The sequence below is a fragment of the Solanum tuberosum genome, unplaced genomic scaffold, assembly GCF_000226075.1.
Source record: "Solanum tuberosum cultivar DM 1-3 516 R44 unplaced genomic scaffold, SolTub_3.0 scf00099, whole genome shotgun sequence".
Classification (NCBI taxonomy): domain Eukaryota; kingdom Viridiplantae; phylum Streptophyta; class Magnoliopsida; order Solanales; family Solanaceae; genus Solanum; species Solanum tuberosum.
This window is the reverse complement of record NW_006239023.1, coordinates 1,675,215-1,684,867: the sequence shown is the minus strand read 5'-3', so window position 1 is coordinate 1,684,867 and position 9,653 is coordinate 1,675,215. Positions and strand designations below refer to the sequence as shown.

The following is a 9,653-nucleotide window of genomic DNA, read 5'->3' as shown; positions in this document are numbered from 1 at the left end:
TTGATTCTATTATCTCTACTAGTTTTAATTTTCTAGTTGTGAAAATGCTCTTTAAACTTTGTTGTTTCTTACCAAGTTCTTCAAAGTTTTGTTCTAAGTATCTTAGGAATACAAGATGAACAACATAAGTTACTTTATATGACTTCTCAACCGTGCAGCTTATTGGGGAGCAAAATGTGTGATCGACCTACCGTTCATAATTGGATTTCTGGTGTACAAATTCAAAAGGAGACATTTGTCAATGTATGATACTATTGAAGGCTTTTTGCGAACACAAAACAACTTCATGCCAATCAGATATAATTACTCCCACATAAAGAGAATGACCAGAGGGTTCAAAGAGAAATTAGGTGAGGGAGGTTATGGCAGTGTATACAAAGGAAAGCTTCAAAGTGGAAGAGATGTAGCAGTGAAGATGTTGAGCAAGCCTAAAGCTGGTTGTCAAGACTTCATGAATGAAGTGGCTACCGTTGGAAGGATTCATCATGTCAATGTGGTCGGACTCGTGGGGTATTGTGTTGAAGGAACAAAGCGTGCTCTTATATATGACTTCATGCCCAACGGATCACTCGATAAGTACATCAACACCAGTCAAGAAGGAAGTCCTCTGTTAAGTTGGCAGAGGAAGTTTGACATTATTCTTGGAGTGGCTTGAGGAATTGGGTATTTGCATCGTGGCTGTGATGTACGAATTTTGCATTTTGACATCAAGCCACACAACATTCTTTTGGATGAGAATGTCATTCCAAAGATTTCTGATTTTGGGCTTGCGAAATTATATCCAACAGATAAAAGCATTGTAAATCTCACAGCTGCTCGTGGAACTATTGGATATGTTGCTCCAGAATTGATCAACAGAAGCATTTGAGAAATCTCTTACAAAGCTGATGTTTACAGCTTTGGAATGCTGCTAATAGAAATGCTGGACTTGAAGAGACATGAAGTTGCAAATGAAGAGAATTCCAGCCAATATTTTCCTTATTATATTTACGATAAGTTCAACAAGGGGAAGGAGATTGTGGTGGATGAAGAAGCGAATGATGATGAGAAGAAGATGGCTAAAAAGCTGAGTTTAGTTGCATTATGGTGCATACAAACAAATCCGATACAACGCCCTTCGATGAGTAAAGTATTAGAAATGCTCAAAGGTGAAATTGAACTGCTAGAAGTACCTCATCAGCCTCTTCAATCTCCACCTATTGTTTATCAGATGATGGGAAGTTCTATGACATTTTCGTCTGATTCCATGGCTTTGTTAGATAATTCTGCTAATAATACCATATCAAATTAGACATATGTTATGAGTGATTCATAATTAATTTTATGTTTAGGTAAAATAACATATATCTCATGAAGTTTGTTGTAACTATAGTCCCCAAGGGGTATTTCATATCAAGAAAAAAGGTGTTATTGTATTGCAATAAAATAAAGAGATTTAGGTGTAAATCATTACACATAAACCAAAATGATGCATGTTTTAGGTGCAAAATGATGCATGTTTTAGGTGCAAAGAACTCTATTGTTGCTTTGATATGACAAAAAAAATAATAATAATTCAAATTCATTCATCAAACACAAATAATTACTCTTTCTAAAAAAATACTTTTTTTTCGTAAAACACTTTTTGAGAAATAAACAATAAACAGATTTTGAAAGTTTTGCTAAAGGTTACTATTAGATTTTACGTTTTTCCAAAATTCATACTGTTAAGATTTCTAAACTCACTTTCTTTTTTGAATTTATTGAAAAATTGAATTCAACTTATATATTATTTGAAGATCAGTTCAAGCACACAGAATTTGTGAAAAATTCAACTATCTTTGGCAAACTGTATTTTAGCAGGCCAAAAGTTGAAGATGATAAAAAATGAAGAAAGCTACTCGTATTATTTAATTTTAGGGAAAATTTCTGAGATGCCCCTAAAGTTAAGTTTAGTTTCGTTTCACAAATCTGTGGTGTGTGATATTACATTTCTCTTATTTATTTATTTTTTTGGTAACAATTCTTTAACTTAATTATTATTAATATGAAAAAATCACAATAATAGTGTTTGAATTAACTTATTTTTAGTGATTTTTATCTTTTAAGTTAGTTTTTTTTTTGAAAGTGTTTGAATGACATAAAATACATTTTAAACACTTTTTTAAAGTTGAAAAAAGTAAAACAAAAATAAAGTTGAAGTTGAATGTTCTCAATTTATGATTTTGGATATTTAACTTATAAGTCACTTAAAAAAGTCAGTTCATACCCCCTTTAATATTCATTAACTTAATCTTTGTTCATTGACGAATAAAATATGTTTATGAAAGTAATTAAATAATAGTAGTATGTATTAATAAAGGTAAATTGGTCATATTATGATTTTTTACATTAATAATATTTAAATTAGGGAAAAGGGTCAAAAAGTCCTTAAACTATGTGAAAGGAACAAAAATGTCTTTCGTTTGTAGTTTGGTCCAAAAATGTCTTTGCCGTCAATATTTTGGTATGCCCTTATTATTATTTAATGGGTCAAAAATGTTCATTTTCCAAATAAATATATTATTTATTTATTTTTTAACACATTCTTTTTTTCTAATAATATTTTTCTGAAAATTAGCAAATATTTATCTTACTTCAATTCAGAAAAAAAATAAAAAATGAAAATATTTCTTATTTTTTTATAAATATTTTTATCGTAATATAAATATAAATTAATGATGAATATATTATGATATTTTATATATGACATATATTATTTATATGTCGAAAGGGTACATGAAATTATTCTATTTTAATTGATAAAATGAGATTAAGAAGAAAAAAATATTTCCTACATTTTTATTTGTTAAAGTGATTTTAAAAGAAAGAAAACAAGAACATGGTTCTTTAATTATATTTTAATTAGGAAGAAGATGTGTTTAAAAAGGAAAAATAATAATATATTTGTTCAGAAAATGACATTTTTGACTCATTTAGTAACTATATGGGCATTTCTGGATCAAAATATTGACTGCAGGGACATTTTAAAACCAAAATATTGATAGTAAGAATATTTTTAAGTCAAATTATAAACGGAAGATATTTTTATTTCTTTCACATAGTTTAAGGACATTTTTGACCTCCTTCCTTTTAAATTTAAAAATTTAATTAGCAAACCAAAGTCGGGAGATTTTTGAAATTATATATATATATATATATATATATATTATTATTTTACAAAAGAAAACTACTCATACTATCTCTGGGCAAAATTCGCAGTTCTCTTTTTGTTTAAACTGTGCGACTGAATTTGCTTTCCCAAAAATTTCATCTTCAGCTAAATCAGAACATCAACCCAAAAAGGAGAAACACTTTGTGAAATCTTGAAAGTTCAAGTTTATCCCATCCCCTTCGTGAGTTCAGAATTGAACTGCGGTGGCATTGTGGGTTTCAAACAGTCACCGGAAGTGCCGGTGGAGCAATTCCCTTTTGGCAGCGTGCTGAAACTGAGTTGGGTCATCCCCATTTACTTCAACTTCAAGATTTGAGACGAATTACATGGATTCAGCCGCTGCAATTTCTTTATGCCCATCAACTCCTGCTTGGAATCTCGATCGTCCTTTTCTTACTGGCCAATTTTATCAGGTATTCACCATTTTATTGCTTGACATATGTATGCAAAAAACCCCTTCATGCCATTATCTAAAACCTTCATTTTCTTGGACTTTTCGACTCTTCATGAATGCTGCTCTCTTGGTTTTCCACCCTTCTTTTCTTCTTTTGCTTGATGTACTATGTTGAATTGAAACTATTTTGCCCCTTGAAAATACATACAGGAAACAAAGATTACGCCTGGAACTACTGAATACAAGGGGGTTTCTGCGGACTCAAGGTTCCCCTTTTGTTCCTTGGCTTTCTGCTATTACAATTCAATTTTCTTTTTTTATTAATGTGTTTTATCTTGGTGTGTTTGATTTGCTTTTTTAATTCAAATTGGTGACTCCTATTTGGTACATCTCCTACTTATTTTCTGTTTCTGTCTGGAATTTTTAATGCAGTTCCGGAGCAGATAAAGCTATAGGTTGTTACCATGCCACCATTCAGGTATTCCTCTGTTGAATCAAATAGATTGTTCCTTGTCCATCTTTTTATAATTTTTGTTCATATTATTGTTGGTTGTCACTCTTATTGTTATCATCTAGTATAATGCCAGTAAGAAGAAGTTATATATTTGACTCCAAATGTATACACCTGGATCATAAGTTCTAATGAGACTGTAGTAGTCAACATATGTCATGTCTTCCTCTTGTGTGTGTGTTGGTATTGTTTGCAATTTAAAGTCCTGTGAATATTTGTATATTTTTTTTGCTTTAAGCTTTAAAGGTTAAGGATAGTGAGGACTATTATATTGTGGCCCATCTAAATGGTATTTCTTGTTAAAATGTTATGTCCTATATGAACTTGACGATCTTGGTTTTAAGTTTGGTCAGGGTCACCATCATTTATTAAAATATTGTCTTAACTCTTATGCAGGAATTGATTGTTATTGATGATCTTCTATCTACCCTGATTGGAATTGAAGGACGCTATATTTCTATCAAGAAAGTCCGAGGGAAGGAGGATGACATAACCTTTCAGGTTGATGCATCTATGGATTTAGCTCTTCAGGTACATATAGGGTGATATGTTTTCAGTAAGAATAGCTAAGGAAAAAATGAGACATTTCATCCCTGATATATAGTGTTCTAAAGCAACAAAATATTTTGAGGCTAAAAGTTGAGTAAACGTGAAGGAAAATCCATATTGTATTTAGTTTAAACATTAGCTGAAATAATTTGGACTATTATTGTAGGAGTTTGCAAAAAGGCTGTTCCCGTTATGCGAAAGTTATATCTTGATTAACCAGTTTGTGGAGACAAGGTCACAGTTCAAGACGGGCCTAGTCAATCATGCCTTTGCTGCAGCTCTAAGGGCACTCCTCCTTGTAAGTTTCTTATTTATTGATCCTTCTATGGTTGCATGGTGGATTATTCTTTTCTCTACTTGTTTATCTGGTATATTATCCATCTTATGTATAAGCTCTTCTTGAGGATATATAAATTTTATATTTGAGAAATCATATCTGGGAGGATGGAATCATCTTCATGATATGTTTAATCTCTTTTTGGATATTGTAGATTCTCTCCTCCTTGGTATAGCTTGTATATGGTAGAATTTTTCAATTATTACTAAAAAAATTATTTACCTTATAAAATAATAATCTCTTTTTGTGGATGGATTAATGTGACTTTCAGAAGATTATCTAAGGTTTTTGGATGCCATGAGTTGTTTCCATAATTGTCCCATGTTGTGTGGACATACATGTGCAATGTAGTAGTAATAGAAAGAATAATAAAGGAAACTAAAAAGGGACAGCTAATTGAAGTCTAGAATATATTTTTTCCAGGACTACCAAGCAATGGTGGCACAGCTTGAACATCAATTTCGCTTAGGAAAACTTTCCATACAAGGATTATGGTTTTACTGCCAGGTAACGCTGCTTAAACTAGTTTAATTTCCATTTAGTTTGACTCATCGTCATTGGTGCTTATGAAGCTATTTCTTGCAGCCAATGATGGGTTCAATGCAAGCACTGTCTATGGTGGTGAAAAAGGCTGCAGCCAATAACTGTGTTGGTTCTGCAGTCCTTAACCTCTTGCAAAGCCAGGTCTGACGTCTTAATGTCACTTTTCATAACTTTAAGGGATCTATGTCTGAGTTCCCCTAGAATTGTGGAATACCATAGATTCATTACCATGGTTTAAACTCCATATTTGCTTGAACATTTGTGGTTTGGTTTTGCATAATTATCAAAATGAGATCTGCAATTTTTATGTTTTAAGGGGTCGCTTGGTAGAGTGCATAAAAATAATGCTAAATAGAGTGTAATAGTAATGCTTGTATTAGTAATGCATGTATTAGTTATGCTTGCGTTAATTATACATAAATTGTTTTTATGCATTGTTTGGTTTGATGCATTAAAAATAGCATTTATTGCATAAAAAAAATTATTTACAAAGATACCCTCCACTATTATGGTGGAAAAGATGTATAAAATGTTTTGAGGGATAATTGGGTCTTTAATTGAGTTAATGCATGCATTAAAACCATTGCATTGCTAATACCTATAAATCTATGGTATTAGTAATGCACACCTTAATACACAATAGAGTGTATAACTAATGCAAGCATTAGTTATACATAAATTATAAAAGAGTACCAAACAAGGTACTAGGAATACACAAGGCTAATGCATGCATTATTTTTCCTAATACACTCTACCAAACGACCCCTAATAGTTTTAGTCAATTAGTCTTTCTCATTCGCAAAATCTTCATGGGAAGTTTGAACAAATTTTTAAGTATCCGTGATAGACTCTATTTTGGTATGTTTAGAATTGTTGAGAAAATAAGATAAGGAATAACCCCCGGGGTTTATCTCAATTGGCAACGGCTGAGGGACTTGTATCTTAAATAACTAGTGTGAGCCCTGTGCCAAACGAACTAAGACTAGTTTAAAATCGAGAAGGGTAAAGGGCGGAGCCATCATCCCGGATTTCCGGAAACTGCAGTTGGCCCAAAGGGTTGGTTCCAAACGAGTTTCTTGGTCATAAAAAAGATAAAGAAGGAAAAATTGGTTCTCACACAACATTCACGAAATAGAGAGCTAATGCAAACAGATCTGAAAGTCATCTGTAACAATAGCGGTGGCTATTTTTCTTCTTTCTGAACGTCGCTGGTGACTGCACAACGAGAATTATCTCACCAATGCTATGATACCATCTGAACAAATAAACACATGGAATAATTGAGTGAAAACTTAGCTTGATTACTCCCTCAAGTTGCTGGACTTAAAAAGTGAATGTACGAGTGTTAAAATAGGAAAGAATCTCTCTAATTAGTCCTAATTGGTATATAATATCATTTACAATACTCTTAACACAAACTACATATGTTCTATTTGAGGAGAGGGTCTATATTTATTTCCAATTAATTGTTTTGCTTTAGGCAAAGGCAATGGCTGGTGATCACGTAGTGAGGTCTTTGCTGGAAAAGATGTCACAATCAGCAAGCACTGCGTATCTTGGAATATTAGAGAGGTATTTAATCTAGATTCTGCAATGATTATCCAAGTTTGCTTAAGGTCTGGCCGACCTCTCATTGTCTGGGAATTGCCTGATCAAATATTGTTTTGTCCTAAAATAACATGTTTCTACTTTTTGTTAAGTGTAAAAGAAGATGGTGATACATCAATAGCCAGGGTTCAAGGAGTAGTGCTTCCTATATCTGCTATTTGATCTTGATGTGTCTATGCTAATAATGTCTACTTGGGATATCAGCTGATGTAGTTATTACAAATGTTAAAAAGTAGTGTATGTTTCCTTGAACAATGAGTTTCAGCTAAATTGGTAATGCATTTTTTTTAATCTTTATACTATTCCCATGATAATAAGCAAGTAAAGTACTTGTTTTCTTGTCTTCTAGAGTAAATGTTAGGTTTTCATCAACTGCCTTTTGTAGGTATTAAGGTGTGTCGCTTTTTCTCGTTTTTTGACAGTCTGTTGAACTTCCCGTTCTTTTATAGTGAATTACTGTTGTTTCTCAATGCGAACTACCCTAAAATTTTAGGTGGGTGTATGAAGGAGTGATTGATGATCCTTATGGTGAATTCTTTATTGCTGAGAACAAGTCTCTTCAGAAGGTAAATCTTTTTCAGTATCACTTTTTTACTTAGTTGCTGACATCTCATTGGTCTCACTGTATTTTCCACAGGAGAGTCTTACTCAAGATTATGATGCCAAGTACTGGCAACAACGTTACAGCCTGAAAGATGAAATTCCTAGCTTCCTTGCAAATGCAGCGGAAACAATTTTGATCACTGGAAAATATTTAAATGTCATGAGAGAGTGTGGACATAGCATTCAGGTTTTGACAAGATCCCATTGCTGCTATATGTTAACCCAATAAAGCTATTCCATCTTTCTTTGCATTACAATTCCATTAGTAATATTAGCAGAGGCTCGTGACCAAATTGTTTTTGTTAGATCCCTGTGGCAGAAAAGTCAAAGTTGACAAGTGCAGGCTCAAATCATCACTATTTGGAGTGCATCAAGTCTGCTTATGATTTTGCCAGTGGCGAACTATTAAATCTTGTTAAAAACAAGGTGTGCTGAAGCAAGATAGATATTTCTTGACAGCTTTTTTCCATGTTTCTTGATTTGTTACTGCAAGTGCTTTTACATGAAACTTCTCTCTGATGAAACCTTTATATTCTTTGGCAGTATGATCTCATGGGTAAACTGCAATCTATTAAGCACTATCTTCTTCTTGATCAGGTACCAGCTAGCGATTAACAAATTATATATTTAAGTTTATGATAGTTTGGGAATTGGGGGTTGGATATGGGGAATATACCTGGTAAACTTGGAATTTAAATGCTACATGCAGTGGAATGCTTCAATAACTTTGTTTTATTAACTAGTCAGTCCCTTCGCATTATCTTCTTTTAGTAAAAGAAGATATTTCTTGGCCTTTAACTTTTATCAAAAAAAAAAAAGAAGATATTTCTTGGCCTAGCAGCTGGCATCAAAATGTGTTGCAGGAAGAAGAAAATGTTAGATATTCTTATGCCTATCTTTTCCAAACAAGCAAATCCATCAATTAAAATGCAAATTTAGAATCATTGTATGCTTCTCTGTCATCCTGAACCTGGTTTTGAATTTTTCTTTGGTTTCATTCTTTATTTCTTTATGTGTGCTCTCTGTAGATGGAAGTTAAAGTATGGTTCTGGTGCTGGTTTCCATTAAGAAATTTATATTCGTACTCACTACAACTGTCCATACAGGGTGATTTCTTAGTGCACTTCATGGATACAGCTAGAGAGGAGCTCATGAAGAAGCCTGATGAGATCTCTGTGGAGAAGCTACAGGTTTATACATAGTTCTTTAGTTTTCTGCTTCCTCTAAATAGGGAAATCATTTGAAGCTCTTTATAATGTGGTGTCACCTTCTTTTCTTTCTTCTGAGTAGTCTCTTCTAGACCTTGCTTTGCGATCTACTGCAGCTGGTGCAGATCCTTGCCATGAGGACTTATTATGTTGTGTGGTGAGTTATTATTACCTTGGCCTGTTTAACCTTCAAGACATGGAGATAATCTGCTGCATTTATGTAAAAAATGGTCCATCTTTTCTCAGGAGAGGACTACTTTATTGAAAAGATTGAGTACATTGAAAGATCTTGAAATCAGCCGGTCTGCTCCAGATAGCAATGATTTAGAGGAGCCACTGAGCATTACTGGCTTGGAAACTTTTTCTTTGAATTACAAGGTTTGCCTTCTAATTTCTCTTCTAATTGAAGGAAATTACACCGCAGCTCCACACAACAAAAAGAAAAAGAAAAGAGATGAAAGAACAGAAAATTGCATAAAAGCAGTTCTTTATGTCTTCTATATCAATCATAGATCCAGAACTTATGTAAGAGAAAACAGTCGGCCACAATTTTTCTGTTCAATACCTGCCCAATTTTAAAAAAGTAATTAGCAGGAAATTTATCTATACTTTTAGCCAAGTCAAGAGAATCAATTGGGGAGTAAAATACTCACTTTCCCTCCTGTTTTTTTTTTTTTTTTTTTTTTTTTTTAACCCGGAAATCCCCC

General features: G+C 32.9%; 3 protein-coding genes across 3 annotated transcripts in view; all 3 read left to right on the top strand.

Moving 5' to 3' along the window:
- Positions 1–222: 222 nt before the first annotated feature.
- Positions 223–685, top strand: LOC107060792 (G-type lectin S-receptor-like serine/threonine-protein kinase At1g34300). The gene has a single exon (XM_015309098.1). It carries the CDS (start codon positions 242–244, stop codon positions 653–655), a length of 414 nt encoding a protein of 137 aa, XP_015164584.1. The 5' UTR covers positions 223–241; the 3' UTR covers positions 656–685.
- Positions 686–784: 99 nt separating this feature from the next.
- LOC107060791 (probable receptor-like protein kinase At5g39030) lies at positions 785–1,430 on the top strand. The gene has a single exon (XM_015309097.1). The coding sequence runs from the start codon at positions 905–907 to the stop codon at positions 1,289–1,291; it is 387 nt and encodes a 128-aa protein (XP_015164583.1). The 5' UTR covers positions 785–904; the 3' UTR covers positions 1,292–1,430.
- A 1,783-nt stretch (positions 1,431–3,213) lies between these two features.
- LOC102593245 (gamma-tubulin complex component 2) overlaps positions 3,214–9,653 on the top strand; it is a 9,125-nt gene continuing 2,685 nt past the window's right edge. The window contains exons 1-15 of the mRNA XM_006348131.2: positions 3,214–3,606; positions 3,798–3,853; positions 4,020–4,065; positions 4,495–4,629; positions 4,814–4,945; positions 5,408–5,491; positions 5,570–5,668; positions 7,008–7,099; positions 7,629–7,701; positions 7,773–7,925; positions 8,045–8,164; positions 8,282–8,335; positions 8,845–8,928; positions 9,029–9,103; positions 9,193–9,324. Of these exons, the coding sequence (XP_006348193.1) occupies positions 3,520–3,606; positions 3,798–3,853; positions 4,020–4,065; positions 4,495–4,629; positions 4,814–4,945; positions 5,408–5,491; positions 5,570–5,668; positions 7,008–7,099; positions 7,629–7,701; positions 7,773–7,925; positions 8,045–8,164; positions 8,282–8,335; positions 8,845–8,928; positions 9,029–9,103; positions 9,193–9,324 (1,422 nt within the window). The 5' untranslated portion in view covers positions 3,214–3,519. The remainder of the gene's footprint in view (positions 3,607–3,797; positions 3,854–4,019; positions 4,066–4,494; positions 4,630–4,813; positions 4,946–5,407; positions 5,492–5,569; positions 5,669–7,007; positions 7,100–7,628; positions 7,702–7,772; positions 7,926–8,044; positions 8,165–8,281; positions 8,336–8,844; positions 8,929–9,028; positions 9,104–9,192; positions 9,325–9,653) is intronic.